The sequence below is a fragment of the Physeter macrocephalus genome, chromosome 4 (assembly GCF_002837175.3).
Source record: "Physeter macrocephalus isolate SW-GA chromosome 4, ASM283717v5, whole genome shotgun sequence".
Taxonomy (NCBI): domain Eukaryota; kingdom Metazoa; phylum Chordata; class Mammalia; order Artiodactyla; family Physeteridae; genus Physeter; species Physeter macrocephalus.
Genome location: NC_041217.1, coordinates 27,361,923 through 27,388,338, shown reverse-complemented (window position 1 = coordinate 27,388,338; position 26,416 = coordinate 27,361,923). Strand labels below are relative to the sequence as shown.

General features: G+C 40.2%; 1 protein-coding gene across 1 annotated transcript in view; it reads left to right on the top strand.

The window, feature by feature from the left end:
- Positions 1 to 26,416, top strand: part of COLGALT2 (collagen beta(1-O)galactosyltransferase 2) — a 131,633-nt gene that overhangs the window by 62,336 nt on the left and 42,881 nt on the right. The window contains exons 2-6 of the mRNA XM_024133893.1: positions 4,988 to 5,098; positions 7,545 to 7,662; positions 9,421 to 9,555; positions 13,496 to 13,700; positions 19,588 to 19,707. Coding sequence (XP_023989661.1) covers positions 4,988 to 5,098; positions 7,545 to 7,662; positions 9,421 to 9,555; positions 13,496 to 13,700; positions 19,588 to 19,707 — 689 coding nt within the window. The remainder of the gene's footprint in view (positions 1 to 4,987; positions 5,099 to 7,544; positions 7,663 to 9,420; positions 9,556 to 13,495; positions 13,701 to 19,587; positions 19,708 to 26,416) is intronic.

Sequence of the window (26,416 nt, the reverse complement as noted above, 5' to 3'; positions counted from 1 at the left end):
TATTTTATTCTTTTTGTTGCAGTGGTAAATGGGAGTGTTTCCTTAATTTTTCTTTCAGGTTTTTCATCATTAATATATAGGAATGCAAGAGATTTCTGTGCATTAATTTTGTATCCTGCTACTTTACCAAATTCATTGATTTGCTCTAGTAGTTTTCTGGTGGCATCTTTAGGATTCTCTATGTATAGTATCATGTCTTTGTGTCCTGTTGCTTGTGGAGCCTCACAGCAGGTCAGGCACTGCACTGTTACATTTTCTACAGGACTCTGAAAATAGAACCTTTAACTAAAGCCTCATGTTTCCTCCAGGGAGCTTGCATCTGGGCCTTTGCTATATCTCTCTCTCCAACCCTCTGAAGAGACCAGCGCCTGCATGTTTTCATGATTATGTATTCAAACGGAAACACACTTTCATAAGAGGGATTAAAAGGCAGCAGTTAGAAGTATCTGCTGGATTTCTGTTTATTTGCCTTCTCCAGGGGAGTGGAGAGGCAGGGCAGTTGGTCTTGAGGGGGCAACGTAAGCCTTCCTCAGTGGGCTGGTGTTTTCTGGGACAGTGCAGGAGACTGGCCCTGCACATCAAAGACCAGAGTGGATGAACCTGTGACCACAGCTGGAGGATTTGCTCATTTCCTCAGAAGCCTGAGAACAAAGAGAATCTTAACAATTTGGGGAAGTAACTGTACAGGAAATTTTTTAACTGCATCAGGATAGTATTTAAAATCTCTGCCTCTACTTTTAATTAGAGACATCTATCTTTGCATACACCAAGCAGCTAATTTCTCTGGATGTTTGTCAGTAGTGGATACTTAGAGTTTGGAGTTGTTTAGTCTGTACTCCAGGAAAGTAAATTTCATACAATGAGACTTTTGTTAAATTTAACTTTGTTAAAATGATTAGTAGGAAATGCATCAACGTGTATGGAGGACAAAGAGAATATAAATCCTGTGTAATGAAGAAACAACAGTCAAGGAAAGAAGTAGATGCTATCTAAATTTTCCTACACTATTTTTAAGTAATTTGGGAATAATTTAGAATTCCTAAAACTTTTGGCTAACACTATCGTTAAGATTTTTTTGTTTTAACATACTCTTACTCATAGTACTTTGAGTGAAGAATAATGTGCATTGGAGTGGATTCCCAGTTTCAGGAATTGCTCTATGCATGCTTCATACTGTGAGATGAGTGGTTTGACAATTCTAGTGCCCTTCCTGGCTATGATGCTGGCCATCATGCTGGACATTGGTGGCTTGTGGCAGTGTGTGAGAGTGGATGAGATTTTTGCTGATATGCTACACTTCTCGGCACAGTTGCAAACTGGATGGAGCCCATATCTCTCTCCCACATTGCTTCCTGGCCCACTTTCCCACCTCCTTGTACTCCCCCATCTCTGTCCCAACGTACTTACCTGGTATCCCCCAATACCGTCAGCTACACACATCACCTCTCTTCCCTCCAGATAATGGAATGTCTGGGTGGGCCTGTGGGCTCTCTCCCTCCTAGACCTTGTTTTGAAGAAAGGAGCTGATTCTAATCTGCTTTCCAGAAAAGACTTGAAAGTAGATCAAGTGGCCATCGGCATCACCTCTTGATCCTCTATTCTTTGAATAATGTTTTAAAGAAGGATAGTTTTCGTTCAAATATCCATTTTATGAAATAAGATTTTCAGATATTAGTCATAGACCTCTATTCTTCATTTTTCTATACCTTGTGACTTAAGTGCATACCTTCACGTTACTTGGTGTTTTATAGAAATTTTTTCCCTATGTAACATGGAGTTTCACCATGCTTTGCTTAACAATGTTTTTTCTCTTGAACATTCCTAAATATTCTCTCTCTTAAAGATTTCATTTGTTACTTTTGGAGCAGCAGTGACCACCAAAAGCTCAAGTAGGAAAAACAAAAACCATTATAGATTGGGTTTAACAAAATCCTATGTACTGAAATTGACATAAATGGAGGACGTGACCACTGTTCACATCTCTTCATTTGCTCTTATCAAGGCCATGCTCTCAGGGAACCACTGCTGCTGATAATGCCAATAGCTTTCCCTCCCAGGAGGAACTGCTGAATTGCCAATAAAGTATAAGCCTTTTTACTGCCTTTTAAGAGTCTCAGACACCTCTATCTTCCCATGACTCTTTCTTTACTGTTTGCCCGCCCTCCCTTCCTATTTTAATTTTATTTAGTGTGGTTTTAAAAAACCAAGAATAGGTGTTGAATTTTGTTAAAGACCTGTTTAGCATTTACAGAGATAATCATATGATTTTTTTAGGTCTATTAATATAGTGAATTATATTAATGAATTTCCTTTATATTACACAATCTTAGGCTATGATATATAATATTTTCTTAATAGGATATTGGATTCTCTTTGCTAATACTTTAGGATTTTTTCAGCATATTCATTGAAAAATATTGGCCTGTAGTTGTTTGTGTGTATCTTTATCAGGTTTAGATATCAATATTGTACTTGCATTATTAAAAGGACTTGGATTTTTTTTTTTTTTTTGGCCACGCGGCTTATGGGATCTTAGTTCCCCAACCAGGGATTGAACCCAGGCCCCTCGGCAGTGAAAGCACCGAGCCCTAATCACTGGACTGCCAGGGAATTCCCCCTTTTTTTTTCTTATGCTCTAGAGAAGAAGCTACATAACATTGGAAATATCTAATCTATTAAGATATCTGGTAGAATTCCCCTATGAAACCACCTGGGCCAGTGTTTTCGTTTTTCTCTTTATTGCTTCCAAGAAAATTGTTCTGTTTAAGTTTTGTCTCTCTAATGTAGTCAATTTTGCTAACATGCATCTTGCTAGGAAATCTTCTATTATATCTAGTTTTTAAACTTATTTTTCATTGAGTTGCACAAAGTGACCACTTATGAATTTTTTTTTTTTTTTTAGTACGCGGGCCTCTCACTGTTGTGGCCTCTCCCGTTGCGGAGCACAGGCTCCGGACACGCAGGCTTAGCGGCTATGGCTCACGGGTCCAGCCTCTCCGCGGCATGTGGGTTCCTCCCGGACCGGGGCACGAACCCGTGTCCCCTGCATCGGCAGGCGGACTCTCAACCACTGCGCTAGGGAAGCCCCACTTATGATATTTTTTAAAAATTTCTTCCATATCAGTCATATTCCCCTCATCGTTGTCATTTCTTACTTTTAATTTTTGTGTTGTCTTGGTTAGATTAACTAGTGATTGTCTTTTGTTGATTTTGTTCTCAAAAAAAGTAACATTTCTTTTGTTTATTAGTTTTGCTCTTTTTCTGTTTTCTACCTCATGACTTTGTCTTTATTTCTTTATGCTTGTTTGTGTTGTTGCTCTTTTTCTAGCTTTTTGAGTAGGAGTTCAACTCATTTATTTTTATTGATTTAAGGATAAAAAAACTGAATTTTTCTCTGACCACTGCTTTAATTATATCCCCTGGTTCTGATATCTAGTGTTTTCATTATTTATATTTACAAGTTATAAAGTTGATTTGTAGCTCTTATTTCACTCAATAGTTGTTTAATGGAGTTTTTAATGGAATTTTGGGGGTTTTATTTTATTACTAATTTCTAGTTTTATGACATTGTGATCAGAGAATGCTGTTTATATTATTCCAATTTATAGAGGCTTTCTTCATAATGTAATTGTTGGTCAGTTTTTGTGAATGTTCCATGTGCACTTGAGAAAAAAGTATAACCTCTATTATTGTGTTCTGTAGATCCTCTATATATTTACTTTTTTCCCATTTGTACTTTCTTCAACTGAAAATGGTATATTAACATCTCTTATTATTGGTGCTTGTTTTTCCTTGCAGTTTCTATACTTTCTTCTAAATCAGGGGTTGACAAACTACAGCCTGCAGACTAGTTGCCTACTTTTGTAAATAAAGCTTTATTGGAGTACAGCAATGCTCATTCATTCATGTATTGTGTATGACTGCTTTACTGCTACAATGACAGAGTTAAGTAGTTGCAACAGAGAGTGTATGGCCTGCAAGCCTAAAATAGTCACTATCTGGTTCTTAAAGAAAAGTTTGCCAACCTCTATGCTATATGAAGGTACATGGATATTCACATTTATTATATCTTTGATGTGAATTATATCCTTTAGCATTATTAGTAGAATTACAATTTTGCTTTGTCATGTTTAATATTTTTTGGCCTGAATTCTACCTTATTTGATGTCAAGTTTACAATCCCGCTTTCCTTCTTTCTTTTCCAATTGACTGGAATATTGGTTCATTTTTAGGTGTTCTGAATAACTTTGTTTTAGATGTATATCTTATACTCAGCATGCACTTGCTTTGTGATAAAATTTGAAAATACTTTTGTTTTAATAAGTGAGTTAAGCTCCTTTTGAAGTGTATCAGTTTATTAAACTTTCAAGGTAGAACAGAAACAAGTTTTGTGTACATCGTTTGAAGACTTTTGAAGGTACTCTATTTTGTATAAGTGATGGTAGAGTTAATCCAAAATACATAGGTGAAGATACCTTGGATTTTGAATTTTATACTGAGAACTGTTATTGTGACCTTCCCCTCTAGTGCGTACGATTAAAGCAGCACTGGCTAAAATTTTTGTTGGACTTGAAATGAAAATGCAACTCTGAATAATTGCTTAAATTGAGGGTTGTTGTTATGTAAGTTAAAAGGCAGAGTTTACATCTTGGATAACTAAAAATTAAAACAAACAAGAAACTTTCCAAGAATATTAGTTACCTAACTCTAATTCATTTTATGTATATACTATTTTAGTACAACCACTTATTGATTCTACTATTGGCCGAGTCCTGCTTAAGGATCTAATGACACAGAGATGGTTTAAAGCAACATCTCTCACTTCAGAAATTCATTGTCTAGTTTGGACCATGAGGGAGTCATTTTCATACACACAATGTCTAGAACTGGCCATTCTCCTTTCAGTTTAATCTGGGGTCTTTTGGTTTTCCCCCTCTTTCTTTGGATGACATAATAACTGAACTGTGTTGTGCTTTCTTTCTTGCAGGGCGGCCACTGATCACAATGTGGATAATACAACAGAAATACTCAGGGAGTGGTTGAAAAATGTCCAGAGAGCCTATCACTATGTGGAGTGGAGGCCTATGGATGAACCTGAGTGAGTAGCAAGAGAACATTTTGTGAACTCATTATTCACCCTTCCCCGCTTAACCAGTCTTCCAGCCATTTTAGGCTTCCAGTCTTGGAGACACATGTGACTTTCCCTTGTCTTTCATCTCTGTGTCTAGTAAGTTACAAAGACCTGCCATTTCTTCCTTTGACAAATCTTCATGTCTCTCTTCCTCTTTACTCCTGCATCTACCAGCCAAGTTTAGGTTCTCATTAGTTCTCAAGTAAATTACCACAGCAGCGTATATTTTTAAATATTGATATTATTTATTCACACTTCGAGGATAACCCTTTTATCCTTGAGGGAGCATAGTGAAAAGTTTGTATACTTCTGACATACACCTTGCTTTTTCACTCATCATATCTTGATAATCATTTCAAAGCAATAGTTAAAGAGTGTCTTCCATTATTTTTATGACTGCAGAATATCATTGTGTGGATGTATCATAATTGTTTAATCAACCTCCTACTGATGGACATTTATGTTATTTCCAGTCTTTACCATAACAATTTCTTAGTAGCCTCCATCTTCAAATCATCCTCTATACCACGCTGTCAAATCAGTCTACCTAAAATATTAGCGATGTGCTGTCATTTCACTATTAAAAAGACTTCAGTGACTCTCTAGTACCTACAGAATGAAGTTCAAATACCTGATTTATATTTTTAAAAGATTTCATAAATTTAGCATCCATACGTATACACAAATATTTCCTAAAAGAAAACTGCTTCATCTGGATGTTGCTACCGGTTAACTGCTACCAAAGCTGTTGCTAATCATTCCAGTTACAAAGATGTACCTTCTCTCAACACTTGTATTGCTTATTTCCTATATCTTCTTGTTTGACACAATAATAAACTTAACTAACATTAACTATCTGATTCATGCATTTTTTTTCTAAGTATTTTTTTATTTCTTTGCCAGGGTCTAAAATATACAAATACTTTATACTTCACTCAGAGCTATGTTCTTGGTGGGCACTAAATTTATACTTGTTGGATGAACAAATAAGTAAATGAGAACATGAATAAATATATTTAAACTTACTATTCTAAATGTTTCCAAGGCTACTACAATTCTAGCTTAATGAATTGTAGAAATAGGATGAATTGAGCTGCTGAAATTTTGCCCAGGATAAGTCATTTATTGGAAGCCAAATATGTATTATCATAATAAGGAGTGCTATTCCAGGACAAATTTTTGTTCTTCTAGTCTCTCTTTATATAATATTTTTATTATGTGTATGTATGTACGTATCTACATATATATCTCAAATCTCAGTATATGGTCCATATATGGAGCAAAATTTAACAACCAAATTTGAACACTGTAAAAAATTTTGAACAATCTTTTGGAGTTCCTTATAATGGAATTTGACCTAATTAGAGTAGCTCAGAAAGACTCTTTGTACCTCTCTTGCATCCTAGTAATTTTCTCCATTGCCAGATTTTGACTAAATATATTGTATGCCAAGGTCAGTGTGAGAAATACCAGAAAAGTCATTTTGGGGGGCAACATATTCAGAAAAACAGAAATTCCACTGATTTTTGTAGAAACAATAATTGAGGAAGACATTCCAGAGACTTCCTGTGCAAAAATAGTTTTATTAATCTTATTTGTATGGTTACGGTCTCATTGTTTTTTGCGGTTTCTCATTCACTGAGGGAAATGTACTGCCAGTGCAGCATTAAGAACTTGAAGTGGTGGCCAGTTTGGGGCCACTGTGACTTTATCAATGACCATACCAGTTGGGAGCTTTCAGAAAGGTTCTTGAGGGTGTGCTAACCCACCTGCCTCCATGGCCGTGGACGAGTCCTGGTCTGGCTGCTTTGTGGATGTTGATACAGAGCCCAGCATTATGCATCTGCTCCATGATCTCATTCCATCTGGGGCAGATCAACGTGTTAGACTCTGTGGAATCGTTTACTGAGACTTGACCACATAAGGTAAACCTTTGTTTTTCCTGGGAAACTCATATTTTGATGCTGTAACATTTCCAAATTTATTTGATGGCTAAATGTATAAGACTGTGTCTAGGAACATGAGCTTTGGGGTTATGCCTGGATTCAAATTCTGACTGTACCCCTTATTAACTGCATAATGTTAAGCAAATGACTTAAGCACTCTAACCGATTTCCTCAGCTCTGAAACGGGGAGAGTGGTAGCACTTACAAGGACTCAGTGAGTTCTAATGAGAACCCACTGAAATATTTCATATAAAGGGTCATGTGTATGGGAAGCAGCAAATTACTTAATCTCTCCTTGCTCCAGTTTCTTATCGGTAATAATGGAATAATGATAACCATAATAGTATCGACTTCCTAGGGTTACTAGTGGAAGATTAAATGAATTAGTACATAGTGCCTGGAATATATAGGCACTCAATAATTATTAGCTATTATTATTATTAATATTATTGTTATCATTACTATAGGTCTTATCCTGATGAAATTGGACCAAAGCACTGGCCTGGCTCCCGTTTTGCCCATGTGATGAAACTACGACAGGCAGCCCTTCAAACTGCGAGGGAAAAATGGTCAGACTACATTCTGGTAAAAACAGATGTTTAATTTCTTGACAACTGTTATCTAGAATGTTTCCAAATCAATTGTTGATAATGTAGGACTGTGGGAACAATCAAAACAACCCTTTTTTAGACATCTCCTCCTCAACGTTTTAATAAAGGCACAAGAAAAAATCTGGAGAACTTAATATCGGGATACCTGGATTTCATCTCAGACTCATTCCTCGCATTTTTAGTGAGTAAGCAAATAAGCTCCTGAATTATTCAGTCTCTTTATTGTAGTAGGCATAAGAAACTCTAATACTTTTTAGTTCATGGGGAATGCTATGGGTAAAGCAATATAAAAGGTCTTGACTTTTTAGAAGAGTTTTGGGGATATTAGAAATTAATTACGTAAAAAGAGATTCAAATTAACAGCTCTGAAATGCTATTATTCCCTTTTGCTCCCACGTGTCTGGGGAATGGTATCTCTTGCTTGGCTTCCTCGTTGCTCCTAATTATGCTGGACTCTCCTGGAGAATTTCTCTCCATGAAGAGGTTCCATTACTTCCCTCAGAACTTCGAGAGTGGTCCAGAAAAATGCTGGACTTGACAATTAAGAATCAATGTTATCCTTATCCTCCAGGAACCTGTCTCAGTTGGAAAGGACAGCTCCCTAATCAGCAAGAAGCTACAGTCCCTATTCCCTTTGGAAAATTGACAGAGGTTTTTCTCCCTCAAAATTTATGGGAACAAAGTTCTTCCCCTGTGGCCCCCAAAATCCATTTAATTCTTTTGGCAAACGTTTTCCAGTACAACACTACAAATAACGCCAGTAAAGCAAAGCCAGTGTTGTTTCATTAAACTTATGGACGTCTGTTCTCTGTCACTAGACTCTGATTCCTAAAGGGAATACTTTTGACCTATGTTCATCCTCAGCCTCTCAACCACAACAAAAATCAGCCCAATAGTTTATCACACACATAATTTCAATACAAATAATTTCATAGAAGTTTCAAATTGTGCTGATATTTAACATTGTATAGCTGTTTAAATGTCATTGAAGTATACAAGTGCTGAACCACAAAATGGTAAAGAGATTGACTATCAAAGAATGAAAGCTTCTGATTATTTACTTTGTGTGTTGCAGGGGGGAGATATACATAACATAAAATCTGCCATTTTAATTTTTTTAAGTGTAAAGTTCAGTGTGATTATTTTATATGATAGAAACTGTTGCTATACTGTCCCTGTAAATGAATCAGTGTTAACATGGATTTCTGGTAAGAATGGGAAATAGCTTCATTGGTTAGCATGGGTTGATATAATGTACTTTAAACAAAAATTCTAATTGTAACATTAAGATAGCATTTATGGATCAGTTTGGGGCATTTTGGCTTTACTATAGACAACCTGAATAGGTGTGTTCATTTGTACCTAGAGTGGGCACTCAGTAAGTGTGAATAAGTCCTTATTTAAGGGCTTGAGAGCCATTAATAGCTTATACTTAACCACTAACCAAGGTGTAAGTTGGGTCCTCATTGAGAATGTGCCCAATGATAATACCAATTCATTGCTCGGTGCCTTATGCAGAGCTAAACATGTGGAAGTTAGACTAAATATATTTTGCCTGAATGAAAGCCATCCAGCTGCAAGGGGTTTCCATAAGGAAAACACGGATAACATGGATAGCTGGTTCCATATGTCATGAGCAAGTTTCCATGATCCTTTGGCAAGTGTTGGGTTACTCTTGTACCCGTTACCGAAAAGTACCTTTTCATGTGATGTTATCCTTTTCTTTTCCTAGTTCATAGATGTTGACAACTTCCTGACTAATCCACAGACCCTCAATCTACTGATTGCAGAAAACAAAACTGTTGTGGCCCCCATGCTGGAGTCTCGGGGCCTGTACTCCAATTTCTGGTGTGGAATCACACCTCAGGCAAGTCTTTGGGGTAATGAATTAAGGTTATGAGTTTTAACAAGGCAACCACCTGTCAACAGTAGCCCCATCAATCTTTTTCTGATTTTCTCCCTTGAAACATGCCTGTCACTGTGTTATTGGAGCAAGCATTTTTAGGAAAGGAGGTAAATCCAGGCCCAATGCCACAACTCCATGAGCTCTTCTGTACTGATGACTTATGAAGAAATTATGCTAATGAGCTTAGCATTAGAAGCTTTAAATTAACCACTATAGCTTGCTGAAATTTGTACTTTTTTTTCTCCCTGATTCAGAGATTTTCAAAAAATTAAATATTTTTTTTGCTCATCAAAACTAACATAAAGGGGGCTTCCCTGGTGGCGCAGTGGTTGCGCGTCCGCCTGCCGATGCAGGGGACACGGGTTCGTGCCCCGGTCCGGGAAGATCCCACATGCCGTGGAGCGGCTGGGCCCGTGAGCCATGGCCGCTGAGCCTGCGCGTCCGGAGCCTGTGCTCCGCAACGGGAGAGGCCACAACAGTGAGAGGCCCGCGTACCGCAAAAAAAAAAAAACAACAAAAAACTAACATAAGAACACTATAAAAACCTGGAAAGAGAAAAACATTTTTTAAAGAATCATTTTAATCCCTACCACTCTAACATCATAAATGACAGCTTGCATGTTTTTAACTATATCATCAAGTGACTATAATGCAATTTACTTAACCTTTCTCTTTGTTTAAAAACATTTAAGTTATTTTCAACTTTTAACATTATAATGACCATCATAATTAATATAAAATTTTCCATATTTAATATTATTTCCTTGGGACAGCTTCTGAGACCTGGAATTAGTGAGTCAAAGAGTATTAAATATTTTAATGACCTTTGATATGTTGCCAAAATATTTCCAAAGGGATCTGATAATTAGAACTGCCATGGTAGATGTTTTTACAAAATTTGAGTTAAAAACAAAATTTCAAATTTCCATCATCTCTCTTTTCCATTGTAAAATCTTCGAAGTCTAGAGATCTGTTGCAGTGAATGTTTATGGCTGATTATATTTTTTATTCTTTAGTTAATAAATTAGAGAGATAAACTGATCAATGTAGTACCTATCAATGTAGGATAAAGATTCTCTAAGGGAAAGATTATATGGTAAGTGTGTTCTCATGCTCAAAGAGCTAAATTTTCAGTCCCTCTTTTATATTTGGTTTGGTTTTAGATGAAGAATGAGGCCAGTGGTTTGCTGATAAATATATAATGACTGGCTCTCTGTGGGGGAAAACCCTTGATTGGTAGCATTTACCAGTTTTCATGGTGTAAGGACTTCTACCATGCAAATGTTGTTTAAGCTGAGGGAAGGGTTAAGTAAATTGCAGTACAGTCACTTGTTGATATAATTATTAAAAATATGCAGAGCTTGCTGTCTGTGGTTTATTTACAATGGTGGGGATTAACGTGATTTTTGTTTTTACAGATTTTAAGCTACCAGCGCGTCAACTGACTTGCAAACTTCCTGCCTCTAGCACGCTACTGGATGCGGCGGTACTCTTTCGTTACAGTTATCTCCCGTAGCTCCAAGAGATTTTGAATGCATGCTACCCACATCTCTTTTAGGGACAGATTAAGTTCATATTTATAAAAGCCAATCAGTTCCTTGGGGAGAAGCTGTTATATTAAATTTAAGTTCATACACTCTCAGTTAATAATCTGCAGTGCTTCACATGGCAGAATCACTCTGGGGTGTTTTTAATGAGTTGTACACTGACACCAGCATCAAGAGCGGATTATCCTAGTAACCGCAGCCTCCCAGTTTCTGTTGTCTTATTTGCTTTAATATTAAAAGCTCACTTACTTTGCACAGTAAAAGTAAAATCTAAGCAATTTAGAGGCAATTCTAATTTATTTCTGTTTCTGGCTCTCTGTCATCCGCAGTGAGGCTTCTGCTAGGGCAGGAACAGAAACAGCTGATAACTTCATAAGCTTGAGGCAGGCCTTGGTTTCCAGAGCCTTTAAACACATCCAAAACAAAATGACCTCAGTTTTATCTGGTCAATGAACCAGAATCATTACCAACAACATTCAGTTTATGTGGAAAAAATGACACATTTATTGCCTCTGCCTGTCTGCAGGAAGCATATTAAGTCTCTTTCTCTCTTTCTTTCCTTCTCTGCTTCCTTCCTCCCTGCCCCCGGGATATTCAGTGATTCATTATCATCATGAATTTTCCAAGCTTCTCATTCTGACAATATTGTCCTAAGTAGTCTAGAACTTTGTATTTGACATGTGTTCTTAGGCAGTCCTCTGAAGAATGAGTTTTCCCTTTGTCCCTTGGAAGAATATTTATAAGTTGAAGGATGTTAAGTGATCCTTAAGTTTAAGGCTTATAAAAAATTGTAGGAATAATAATACTTCATATAATGCATTACAGTTTCCAAAGTATCTTCACAGACCGTATCCCATGTGATCCCTTCTACAACCCTGTGAGATAGACAAATCAGCTTTTACCCCATTTTTTCAGGAGAAGAAACTTAGGCTCAAAGAGGTTCAGCATGGGCCTAAGATCAATCAGCTAGATGGTTAAGATGACTCTAAGACGCACATCTTCTAAGTCTTAATCTGTGATCCTTCTTCCTTACCACGTGGTCAGTGTGAGCATTAGCTCAGCTAGAACACTAGTTGAGACGCTGAAAGAAATGTCAGAGACGAGGCTGCAGTGCCTAATGTGTGGTTACTGACACCACTGCAGAAAGTGTGACCGTAAGGGAATGTGACTGATTAATGAACATGAGAGAACTTTTGCAACTCCTGAGTATTGTGCCCTTCAGAGTGCTGGCCCTGTGAAACTTTGCACTCATACTCCATGAGCCTGCCGTTGCCTAAAACGTTTCTGGAGATGCCTTTCCAAGCTTCACATGGTTTTAAGTATGTTTTGTCAAGACACATCTTCATCTTCTCTGGAATGGCTTTGAGCTTTGGCAATAGTCAAGTTATAATTGGTGCCACTGGAGTATAAAGGTCCAGTGGTTTCTGCACCCCATGAGGGCTAACACTGGGGTTGTCAATTTACTGCTAAGCCTCCAGCATCTAACACAGCCTGGATTACAGTAGGCACTCGGTAGATGTTTGTTGAATGAACAGTTGAGTTTGGAGGGAAAACAAGCGGGGTTGCTCCAAACCAGTGTGTTCAAAAACCACAAAATAAGGGCATTGGTTGTCCTGTGTGCTTTTGCCCAGAGGGAATTTTCAAAAGGGGAATCCTCCCAAAAGTGTGGCGCGGTGGCAGCTCCACCAGAATAGCGAATAAGTAATTGCATTGAAAAAAGACCCCATTTATATGTTTAAGTACTGCATGTTTAGTTAAAAATATCAGCCAATGTAATGTAGTAATTTTAATAATAGCCAATATTTATTGATGCTTTCTTGGTGCTAGGTACTGCTCTGAGCACTTTTAGGTTTACCTTCCTTAACTGTTACAGACAACCCCATGGAGTAGATAGCTTCATCTTTCCTATTTTACAGATGAGGAAATAGGCACAGCAAGGTTGGGTAACCTGACCAATACCTACGGACAGTAAGTAGCTGGGGTGTGATTTCACCTCAGACAGCCAGATCCCAGAACATGTGCTCTTGACTGCTCTGCTCTACCACCTCTGATAACTCATGTCATATTCAATCATTAGTCAACACAAAGTATACTTTTATGAAACTATTAAATCAAGAGATATGCTGAAACCAAAATTATTTCTGGTAACAGGACACTTTTAGTATTGGTTTATATGTAAATAGCATTTCCTGAGCTCAGTTGGAAATTCTTAGGCCAAGATAAGAAGAGAGAAGGTGACTTTGCTTGGGGACTTGTACTTAACCGGTGATGACTTAGGAGTCAGCCTAACAGAAGACTGGGAAAGAGGAAGGCCTCAGATGAGTGAACATAACCCACCCATTTGTTCCTTACAGGGCTTCTATAAACGGACCCCAGACTATCTTCAGATTAGAGAATGGAAGAGGTTGGGCTGCTTTCCGGTCCCCATGGTCCACTCCACATTCCTAATTGACCTCAGGAAGGAAGCCTCTGACAAGCTGATGTTCTACCCCCCGCACCAGGACTACACCTGGACCTTTGATGACATCATTGTCTTTGCCTTCTCCAGCAGGCAAGCAGGTACTGTTTGTATGTGGTTGTACTGCCACCATGGAAACACTGCAAATAATCAGCTCCTTTGTTTTGTGCATTTTATTTAAAAAACACTCTTGATAAGGAAATAGGCTTCCTATTCAAGTAGTGTTAGAGGCAGTTAATTGTCTACGGTAACCCTACCAGCACCCTCTGTGTTGCTGTCCCTGTGAGCACCAATGACCAAGAGCCAGGACTGGTCCCTATCCAAGAATCCACTCTCTTTAAAAAAAAAAAAAGGTGGTGGTGGTTGCCATGGGCCTGTGATTCATTCTTTTTGGTGCTATTGCTTTGCTTTGTTCAATATAGGAGTCCTTTACTTAATTAAAAAACTGTGACAGAGGGCCAAAAGTACACTGGGGAAGACCCAGGCTTAAAAAAATGGAAGTTTATTTCTTCTCAAAAAGAAATCAGAGCTAGTACAGTGGCTCTGTTCCACAAAGTTTTCAGAGACCCAGGCTCCTTCTCTATTGCTTCTCCACCTTCCATGAGGTATTGTCCTTAATCATATGATCCAACATGTCTCATCAGTATAGATGCATTTCAGCTGTTGAGTGAAAACCGTAGAGGGGAGGGCACTCTCTGGCCCTTTAAGGGTACCATCCAGGAGTTGAACACATCACCGCCATGCATAGCCCATTAGCCAGACTTAGGACATAGAACAACACCTAGCTCAGAATGTTGGGAGGCTCAAAATGTTGTCTTTATTCTATGCAGTCTAGAGCCCCAGTTCTCTCTCTGGGAGGAGAAAACAGATTTTGGGAGGTAACCAGCAGTCTCTGCCACAGTTCCCCTGGAAGGAAAGGCAAAACCCGACTTAACTCTTTCATGAACCATTGTAGACTTTTAGAGGATGACAAGTCAGTAGGAAAGTAGGATATTACTCTTGTGTCACTTGCACATGCAGTCAGGGAGGATATAATTCACTAAAGTGGTTCAACATGAAGATACACAACACTCCTAAAGCAAGGCTTTCTTCTCAGGATCACTCAGACCTTCCCGACAGAGGCCAGGTCCCATTATCAATGAGCCAGAAATGTGCCACTTAACCACTAGCAAAAGTGAGTTTAGAAACCAGGCAGATGGTGTATAAATTCATGTGGCTGTATAGTCAGGGTGGATGAGATCATGCACAGACCCCAGGCAGTTGAGGCAGGTTGCTGGCAGCTGCGAATATTAATAAAATTCAAGCTACAACTCACACATCAGGCCATCCTAGAAGCCTTTGGTGTCCCACTTATCAGTTGTAGATTTGGTAGGAATGAGCATATTTGGTGGAAATATGGAAAGCTGATTATTTTTTCCCTTGGCGGCTGGAACCATTTAGACCCTTTGGCCAGGTGTAGACATGTTTTAGGTCTGTGTCAGGGCAAAAGTAAGGTTCTCATACTCATGTGGATTGGAAGTTTTCATGAAGGTCCTTGTGTCAGCGTTAATGGTAACTGCTTCTTTCCACTTGGTCTGTGATTGGCTCTGATTTCTCCAGGCTGGGAAGCAGACTCAGGGCCTTCCCAATCCTTCAACTTGTGCCAGTCCCTTTGCTTAAGAGCTTGAAGTAAAGATGCTCCAAGAAATTGAGCTATTAACAATTACAATAATGATCTTTGCCTAACAAAGGCCTCCTTGATAGACATTGCACAAGGCATTATTGTGACCCAGTCACTAAATTATTATGATATAGTTTTTAAAACCAAGAATTGGATTTGGGGCTGGAAGAATGACATGAGCTAGATAGGAATTTTTCAGCTATGCCCCTTGCTTGGCCTGTTCACTTGGACTTCATTCTTTACTGGTCAGATTCCCATAGGCCTACCCAGGACATTGAAAGCAGGTGCAGAGGCCCAGAGCTGTTTGGTGATTCCGCTGGGAGGAGAGAGGCAGAAAAGCAAGGAGAGAGGGTCAGTCCTGTAGGCTTTCCTGCTGTGCCTAGCATTGTGTTAGGCTCTGTGACATTTGGGGAGATAAGATCTTTACATGTGGAAACATAAATAATCGTTATGAAGCAGTGAAAGCTGAGGGGTCAGATCAGTGGTACAAACTGTGAATAGGGCAGGAGTCAAGATAGGAAAGAATGACTGTCATTTGGGGGAATGAAAGAGCTTTCCTGACAGTCATGTGGCTCTAAGATAGCACTTTTACTCAGCTTGTAGTATTTTTAGAAGAGACTTGAATGAGCCTGGAGTCCTGTGCAGCCCATGGAGTGTTTCTAAGCTCTTTCCCTCTTAGGTTCAAAGCAAAGCACTTCCCTTCTCTCTTGAAAGAGTCCTGATGAAAGATGATTTATATTCTTTTGTTCTCACTCTTATGAAGCTCCCTAGCTATGGATCATCCATTGGAGTATCTTTTTTTTTTTTTTTTTTTTTTTTTTGGTGTGTTGGGTCTTCGTTGCTGCGCACGGGCTTTCTCTAATTGTGGCGAGCGGGGGCTACTCTTCCTTGTGGTGCGTGGGCTTCTCATTGCGGTGGCTTCTCTTGTTGTGGAGCGTGGGGTCTAGGTGCACGGCGCGAACCCGGTTCCCCTGCATCGGCAGGCGGACGCGCAACCGCTGCGCCACCAGGGAAGCCCGGGGCTACTCTTCATTGTGGTGTGCAGACTTCTCACTGCGGTGGCTTCTCTTGTTGCAGATCATGGGCTCTAAGCACGAGGGCTTCAGTAGTTGTGGTACACAGGCTCGGTAGTTGTGGCTTGCAGGCTCTAGAGCACAGGCTCAGTAGTTGTGGCACCCGGGCTTAGTTGATCCACAGCACGTGCGATCTTCCCAGGCCAGGGCTCGAACCCGTGTCCCCTGCATTGGCAGGCAGATTCTTAACCACGGCACCACCAGGGAAGTCCCATGGAGTATCCTTTTTTAAATGTCCAGAAGGAAATAGAGGGTCCACATGTCCCAGGCAGGACCATCTAACCACAAACCTCGACCCTTAATCTTTCACCTCCAACTCCAGGCATGGCCACATGTGGGTGAAGAGTGACAGCGGCAATCCAAGGGTGCTGGAGTGCTGGGGCGTGGCTGCCCTTACAGCCCAAGAAGAGAGCACAGGGGTCACGGGCAAGTCTCCGTGGCTCTAATGAAGCCAGGGTTGGGAGTTCACCTCCCGCTGTGGCCAGTGATCTGGGCTGTGTGTCACGGCCACAGTAACCTTCTCTGGCACCAGCCAGTCATCCTCCACATGTCTGCCGTGAGTCAAAAGAGGCAAGAGACGTGGGTGACGGGCAGGCAGAGCTTCCTCCTGCACGTCACGGGGAGTGCTCGAAGTGCGTCCCATGCACAGGGATGGCAATCCAGAGTGTTTACTGGTTTTGAGACTCGGTTTCCAAATCCTGGGTGGGTAGAGAGATACTTGGCGTTGGCTCTTTAGGGGCAGAGGTTTGGCGCTAATGGCTCTTTAGCGACAGAGGTGTGACCTTGGGCAAATCACAGCTTCTCAAACTCTGAGCTTCCATTGCCAAGGATAAAGGTAGGTAGATCAATCTTGCAATGTTAAGGTACTAAGTGAGTGCAAGAAAATGTTTGCTATCTTCATAAAAGAACTACAGGCTTTCAAGGTATAGTATCCTTCACCATTCTTTTTCAAAGAGAAAATTGTTTACCCCAGAAGCAGCTTTCACTGAGTGCCACGTTTCTTCATAGATTTTATCTAATTATCAACACATTTTCTTTTAAATTTTTTATATTTTTATCCAATTATCCAGGCAGATAGTTGAATCAATTCGAATAGTCCCCCACAGTTTATTATAAAATCAGAAGTCCCCTGGGTGTCACCTCCCTGTACCATTTCCTTCTTTTAGAGGACAAGCACTTTTAACTCTTCCAGATGACGGTACGAGTGTAACAGTCACATCCATGTTTCTAAGTAGCATGCCTATAATGCTGCTTCTTGATTTTCTGGTTTTGCTTTAGGCAAATATCTGTTGACTCACTAGTGAAGAGGAGGAGTTAGTTCTCTCCACCCCCCTCTGCCACGTTCACGCAAACGCATTCTTCCCATCACCCTGTCCTCTTAATGTAGGTACGTGGTACTTTAAGAAAGAGCCATAGTCAGTGTTTTTGCTCTTATAATCATGTGAACCTAATTCCATTTGTGGACTATGGCTAGTTTTCCTTTCATATCTGACTTAACAATTGCCTTTTATATTTGCTTAGTTTTATTATTACTTACGCCATCCAAAACTAACCCCTGATTGTCTACAACTCCTCTTAGAATGGTCAGATTTAGCAGATGTTCTTTGTGTGTGTGCGTGTAAAGATGTCTGTGCTGGAGCCTCCTGTTGTTCTCTAACGTGAGAGGTGCCACAGCTGCGGAGCTGCAGCTCCCTCCTCTTCCGTATTGACTCTCCTGTTCACTATGTCCTGCGGATTCCTTGGTTTGGGGTCTTGGGTTTTTTTGTAACCCTCCCCCTCCTCCTTTCCTCCCCCTGCTCCTCTTTCTTCTTCTTCTTCCACATCATCCAGTCACTGTCTGAGGAAGTGTGATGGCCAGTAAATATGACCTTGCACGTCTGAAAATGCCTTTCTTCTCCCCTCACACCTGATGGATAGCTTGGCTAGGTCTCATCTCCCCTTTTTACTGAAGCTTTGGAAAGTCAAATGGTAAAATTATTTACCTAATTAGGGTAGAGAGGCAACCTAAACATTAAATCATTTCCCTTCTGTTTCCTGAATTCATCACGACTTTGGAAGAGGGTCCGTTTGGATTTGAAGTTTCTCAGAAACATTCATGTCGGCAAACAGTAGAGCTAGTGAGTCCTCTTGGTGAAGGCAAGAGAAGTGACAGTGCTTGCTGGACCAGCCCTGATGGGAGCCGGGTTCAGTAAAGGGGAGGATAAGAGCTCTTTTCTTTGTTTGTTCTTCTCTGTTAATGCCACAAGACAGCTCCACCTGATTTGGCAGGTGATGCAGCTGACTGGAGGAAATTTCATCTGCACAAAATAGAGAAGTCGCTATGCAGGTAATTCTCTGTCTGGAAAGCGTAGGCGATTATAGAAATTAACAGATCAGAAGCTTGGACACATGGACCAGAGCTTGGCAGACTCATCCTTTTACCTAAGCAGTCTTTTCATTAGTCAGGACTGTCAGTTGCTGGATCTCTCTGAGACCCTCTTGATTCCAATATTCATAGCTACCTGGTTGAACACAGGTGCTATATATAACTCTTGGAGTTAGCCAGCTGGGGCTGTGAAGACGGATTTTGAAAACAAGAGGGCTGTGCTATGTCTCTGGTATTGTCATACTGAAGGTTCTTAACAGGACTTGAAATGCAGACTTTCTTTTGTCCCTTTCTGACTCTTTTATAGAAGTTTCATGTCTGTTGGTTGACTCCAGATCCATGCGTGCCAAGAGAAGAAATCAAACCATGGAGAATCATGGAAAATTTTAAGTTTCCTTGGTTTTTTATTTTTTGTTCTACATATGCCTAGAGTTAGCTTTAATAATCTGTCAGCCTTACAGGATTTTCCTGTTTGCTTTCATATCAAATGTGGCTTTTATTCCTCATTTTCTCTTTATTTCCTGTAGGTGGATTACAGTGTTCCATTCTGTTCTCTGGAGCGGGAATTCCTTGCCTCCTTTTTGATCCCGTCATGCCTTTAGTGTTCATTTCAGGCCACAAGGATGCTTTCTCTTCAGAGAGAAAAAAGTCAATTTCCTCTGAGCCGAAGAATGGCCCAGGGTTTTTATTTGCCCCAAATTCTGGTTACACTTTCTTAATAAAGGAGCATTTTTGAGGTCTACACACCCTGCCCGGAACAACTACTTGTTCAATTTCAGTGCCAAACTCAGCTTTGGCCACAGCCTAGTCTCTTTTTTCTTAGTTGTCATTGAAGAACTAAGAAGTGTATTTTCTGATTGGCCAGTTTTGTCCCTCTCTTGTGTCCTCAGGCATCCAGATGCATCTCTGCAACAGAGAGCACTACGGCTACCTGCCCATCCCCCTGAAGCCCCATCAGACCCTACAGGAGGACATTGAGAACCTCATCCATGTGCAGATAGAAGCAATGAGTGAGTGACCCAGGGGCCTGCTGGTGGCTCATGTTCCGTTGCCACCGTGAGCATACCAGCCACTTTTTCCCTCTCCCAGGAATGGAATCTCACAGCCATCAGTCAGCCTTGGCTGAAACATAGTTGTTCATTTGTTCATTCATTCTCAAACTTTTCCTATGTGAAATATGAATATGACAAAGTCTTTGCCTTCAGGGAGCTTCCCTTCCACGTGGAGAGCTGGGTACAGAGTAAACACATTTCACACAGTGTCCTAAGGGCTATAATGGTGTTTTGTCTATGGATTTAAAATCTAACTTTGTTGCTTTCTAATTATATGACTTTGGGCAAGTAATCTAACCTCCTTAGTTGTGAAATGAAGATGAAACATCTACGGTTTGGGGGCAACTTCCCCATGATATATGTAAAAAGTATACTAGCAAAAACAATAATTATGACTTCAACTTAATAATAGCTTATGGTGTAACAGATACCACACTAAACATTTTTTGTACTTTGTCTCATTAATCCTTACAACAACTCAGTGAAAGGGGTTTTATTATTGCTCATATTAAAGATGAAGAAATTGGGATGGAGAGAGTTTAAGTATCTTGCTGTAGATCATTCTGCTAAATAAATGATAGATTGGGATTTGAACCAACCTTGCTATCTCCAAAGCTCAGATTCTTAAACACTGTATCATATTGCCTCTGGGTCTGGCATGATATCAGAACTGGTAAATGCTCAATGATCAGGGACTGCACTAATTATTATGTGTAATGTGCAGTGGTGTCCAAAGGAGAAAGTAACAAAAGCACTCTGCCTAAGAGAGGATGTTGGAAATGGCTACCCAAAGGAGGGAATATTTGCACTGAATTTTCATGCAGTATCTGAGAAACTCTGTTATTCATCCCTAGAGCATAGGATGTGTGTATGTTGGCAGTTGGGGTGTATGTTGGGAAGCAGGGCTGGAAGGTAGGCAGGAACCCAGTTAGAAGGACCTCTAATGTATAAGAAGGTGTTTGGACTTTTCCTGAAGGGAAGGGAGATTTTAAAGAGATTTTAGCAGCGAAATGTCAGGTTGAAAGGTTGAAATGTTGGGATTTAGAAAGGTCACTCTCATGGTAAGAGAAGCACGGCTGAAGCAGCATGGGGCAGTGGGTGCTGGTCTTAGGTCAGAGGTGAAGAGACCGTTTTGGACATTACATGGTAAACTAGGCAAAAGATGGTGAGGCTCTGAGCTAGGGCAGGAGCAGTGGGAATGGAGATAAACTTATGACATAGACTTGAAAGGACTTAGCCAAGAATTTGTGGATGAACAAAAGGGAGGCAGAGGAAACCTTGTAAGTTCTGACTTGAATGTCTGGAATGACTGCAGGAATTTTAAATGCATGTAGATTAAAGGAGACATTTGCAAAGAAAAATCATGAGTTCATTTTTAGACCCATTGAGTTGCTTGTGAATATCTATTTCCTGCTCCTCGCCCCCAGACAATAAATTCCTTGTTCATGTTAGTCTCAAGACATAGCCCGTTCTCTGCCACCTAGTAGGCACCCAGTAAATATTTGTTGAATGAATGAATGAGTTGCCCAGTGGATAGATGGAGAGATGAATCTGAAGCTTAAGTTCTATCAAGTCTAAAGATGTTGAGTTGGGATTCATCAACAAGATAATGTGATATCACAGAATTTTAAGAAAACAGGAGCATGAGATATGGAAGGAAGTTCAAGTAAGATAAGGACTGAAAAAGTCCACTGGGTTTTTTCAGCTAATTTCCGTAACAAGAATGGTTTCAGAAAAGGCTGACTCAGAATTTAAAGTGTTTGAGAAGTAATTAAAAAGCAAGGACATAGAGAGAAAGCAGAATTTCTTCTTTTAAGAAACATGGTTAGGACCAGAAGGTAAGACAATAATAATTATAAAGATTCTTCAGAAGATTCCCTTAAATAGCAAGCTCTCCTACTGTTTTTTTGTTTTTTGTGTGGTTTTTTTTTTTTTTTGCTGTCAGAAGTGTAATTGCTTTATCATATGGTACATCTACAGACTATACCATTTTGCATCCCCACCAGCAAATCTTTTTTTTTTTTTTTTTTTGCGGTACGCGGGCCTCTCACTGTTGTGGCCTCTCCCGTTGCGGAGCACAGGCTCCGAGGCCATGGCTCACGGGCCTAGCCGCTCCACGGCACATGGGATCTTCCCGGACCGGGGCACGAACCCGTGTCCCCTGCATCGGCAGGCGGACTCTCAACCACTGCGCCACCAGGGAAGCCCTCTCCTACTGTTTTTACACAGGATTGTGTTTGCAAAACATCAGTCAGCCCAGTATACCAGGGACATATTGGTGGTGATGAGCAAGGCATATCTGTAGACTATACCTGGGATGGAGAGCAAAGCACCCCTGACATTACAGCCTTTGTTGCTGATGCACATGATAGTTTGCAAGCCATTTGGTCTTTCCCGGTCTCAATGTCCCTGAGTTTGAAAACAGAAACAAGAGATCACCACTATTCTCTGTGAGTACAGAGAATAATAGAGATAATGGAGAAATAATAGAGTATTAATGATAGTATTAATACTCTATTAATAATAGAGTATAATAATAGAATAATCGAGTATTCTTGGGGGGAATGAGGATTGAATAATCAGCTGGTTCACTGGGATAGTATTTCTAGGACCAGCCCTTAGGAATTTCTTTTGTGAATTTTTTTAATACATAGTGTGTCTGCCTCTTCTCTATGTTCTAGACCCAGAGGTCAAGGGCAGTATCTCCTTGCCTTCTATCCCAATCACCTAGCACAGTGCCTGACATATAATTGGTAACAAACAAATATTTGCTGAATGCATGACCAGACAAGTGAATGAAAGAATGAGCAAATAAATAAAAACTGTGTTGCAAAGAACATGCAACATGAAGCCAGAATAATGGACTTGAACCCAGGCTGTATCATATAAGAAGGGGGAATCAACCTCTCAGAGCTTTAGTTCCTTTATCTGTGGAGTGAGGATAATAACACTGACTTTGCAGGGTTGAGAGGAGCAAATAAAAGAATATACATCAACTCCATAAAACAAAGAGGTGTTGCTATTATTAGGACTCCATTTAATGCTTGGTAATGTGTGTCTCCTTATCATCCCCATGCCATGACTTTCAATCTTGACTCCAAGTAGATGTCAGCCCAGAGAGGCTGACCAGAGCCTTGCCTTCTCTTCTTTTCCCCCACAGAACTGAGAGCATAGAAAGTTCTCTGTACACAGAAACACACACACTGTCAAAATCAACTTTAATGATTACAAATATGTACAACACTCTGCTAGGCAGGTAGATTTCATTTGGGAAGAACCTGTAATTTATAGCTCTCATTATCCACCCCACCCCCGTACACTCCAACTCTAGTGCGAGGCACTTTATATATGGAGTTTTATTTAATTCTTGTATTTACCTTCTCTAGTTATAATTTTGTTAAAATTTTAGATCCTGAATTTTAAAAGACAGAGCATAATTCGGATAATAAAATAATTGGAAAATAAACCTTTGAGGGTAATAATGCAGAAAAACAAACTGAAGGCCTATGTAGGATTAAGAAAAGGCTGGTGATGATGAAATCATAGCTGTCAAGTGTCCTCAGGAAAGATGAACTAGATGCTAAAAGCACTAGTTCATCTGGAACCCAATGGGCAGTTAATAAATGGCTGCTAATAGACTGTACAACTGAAGCATTAGAAGAGGCATAAAATTTATGTACAAACACCGAACGCTTACCTACAATGTATGAGTCACTCTATGAGGGTACTGGGGATTCACAACATTTTACAACCAATTCTGTTTTGGGTGTTTATATTTAACTAGGGAGACAGGACAGACATTTTAAAAAGACCCTAATGATGCAGTATATTGCTTTGTGAATGAGCAGTTATAAGGGCAGTAGGAATTTGGAGTAAGGAGAGATTGCTGTGGGCTGGTGTGATCTAGGAGAGCCTGACAGTTCTTAAGGTGGGCTTTGATAGAAGTGTGGAGTTTAAACAAAGGGAGTGTTATGGTGAGGGCACTATACGTAGAGGAAACAGACTGAACAAAGGCATTGTTCAGAAAGCATTCACACCCTGGAAGAGAGTAGGCTTTAAACAGTAGAAGGCAATAAAGTTTGAGTGTTGGAGTGGTTTAATCGTTATGATTCTTGAATGCTCAGCTAAAGTACAATGCCCATGCTAAAAGCAATAAGGATGCAAGGAAGGCTTTAGAAGAGAGCATAAGACTATAAGTATTTATTAAACACATACTGTGTTCCATGGATTGTTCATATGCTGGGGATGCAGCAGTCAACAAAACCAGCAGAAGCTCTGCCATCAAGGAATTTATATTCCAACACAGAGAAATATACAATATATCAAGGAAGTAGCCACATGAATATTTGGGGGAAGAGTGTTTCAAGCAGAAAGAACAGCACATGCGAAGGCTGTTAGAAAACAGCCTGGGGTACTCCAAGAACAACAGGCCCGTGTGTTTGGCATGTACAGAATGAGAAGTTGAGTAGGAGGTGGGGTTATGGTGGAAGAACTGTCCAGATCATGCAGAGCCTTGTGGCCACACTAAGGAATTTGGACTTTATTCTTTGGGTAACGGGATTCCATGTGGGTGGGGCGGGGAGAGTGGCCTGATGTGATTTATGTATTTAGGTAAATCACTCAGGCTGGGGTGTGGATACTAGAGTGTAAAGGGACCAGTATATCTCTCCTGGTGAGAGATGATGGTGGTTGGAATGCAAACTGTAGTAGGAAGGTGATGAGAGGCAGGTGGATTGGGGATATATTTGGGGGGTAGAGCCAACAGGATATACAGAGACCTGGATGCAGCCCATGAAGGAAAGAAAGGAATCAGTAATGACTCCAGGATTTTGGCCTAGTATACCATTTAATGAAATGGGAAAGGCTTTACAGGAAAAGACTTAGGGAGGGAAGTTGTGGTCATAGAAGCTTAAGATAATTATTAGACATCTAAATTGAAAGGTTAGGAGATATTTGGATATATGAATCTGGAGTTCAGGGAAGAGACTCCAGTTGGAAACAAAACATTTGAGAGTCATCAGCATTAGAAGGGTATTTGAAGCCATGGAACGGTGTGAACTTGTTTAGTAGGAGAACGTAGAAAAAGAAGAGGAGAGAGTGGAGGACAGATCCCTGGAGGACACAAACAGCCAGAAAGCTGGAAGGAAAAATTAAGAAGTGTTTCAAGAAGGAACCAGATGCTGTTGAGAAGTGAAGTCAAATGAGGACACAGAGCTGCTCACTGGTTCTCTCAAGGTAGAGATCTGTGATGACCTTGATAAGAACCACTTCAGTGCAAATGATTGGAATAAAGCCCATTGGAGTGGGCTGAAGAGAGGGCCATGGGGAGATGAGAAAGTGGACTCTTGTTGGCACGGGAATAGAGAAGTAGGGTAGTGGCTGTAAGAGAGTGACAAATCAAGGGAGAGGTGGTTTTATTTCATTTTGTTTTGTCTTTTATGCTGTTTCTGGGGTTTTTTTAGGGAGGATTTTAGCATGTTTGTATGCTGATGAGAAAAATCCAAAATATAGGGAGAATTTAATGATGTAGAAAAAAGATAATTTAAGATCCTTGAGAAAACAAGTTCTAGATTGAAAGGGAAGCTGTCGCAGATGGGAAGGCAGAATGTGTAGGCAGAGAGGCAGCTGGGTTTGTAGACTTGAGGTGGAAGGAAAAGGTAGGTCTAGTTTGGCTTTAAACATTTTCTCTATGACATATATAGTCCAGTCAACAGCTCAAGAGAGATGTTGAAGATTCCAGGAGAGAGAACAAGACATAAAATAGACCTCTCAGGAAATAGGAAAATAAATTTACTAGGGAAGTATAGTTTCATCATTTGGCAGTATCGAGTGCCAATTTGACATCTGTGGCTATAATTTTGAAGTGACTCAGTCAACGCAGTTGTGTGAATTTCTTTCATAGTGTTCTTCTTGGTGCTAAGAGGACAGTCAGGTTTAACTAGGATTGGGGTTTTACCAAGCAAGATCAATAAAGGGAATCAAGGGTCTTACAAGGGATGAACCATGAAATCTAGGTTGGGTACTGATGAGAGTGGGAACAAGAAGGGTGTGATGGATGCAGACATGGTAGTGGGTCACTGAAAGAATGATTGTTGGTTCTAGATTGTTGGTTGTTGGATGGATCACCATGTGGATGCTGAGGTTTCTAAGAACGATGGTAGGGACAGTGAAACTGTGAGCCAGAGGTTGGAGTCATCAGTGGCAGAGGGAACATGATTAGGAGGTACCGAGTGCTAAACTATGCTTCAAAGAAGCCAGTTTTTGAAGGATGAAAGAGAAACAGTTTGGAGTGAGTTGGGGGACATGAGAAAAATCAGCGTACACTCTGACAGCTGAAAGGGAGGCAGTGTCCTCAAGGGAAAGCCAAGTTTTAGTCAAAACAGAAAGGCAAAGAGACATTAAGAAAAAGTGAAGGGACTGAAAATATCGGGGAGTTTGTGAATTTCAGACTGGAGTTTCTGAGATCAGAGAAGAGTTTGGGCTGGGTGGAGATGGGGTAATAACAACAATTTTTTTTTAACATCTTTATTGGAGTATAATTGCTTTACAATGGTGTGTTAGTTTCTGCTATATAACAAAGTGAATCATCTATACATATACATATATCCCCATATCTCCTCCCTCTTGCATTTCCCTCCCACCCTCCCTATCCCACCCCTCTAGGTGG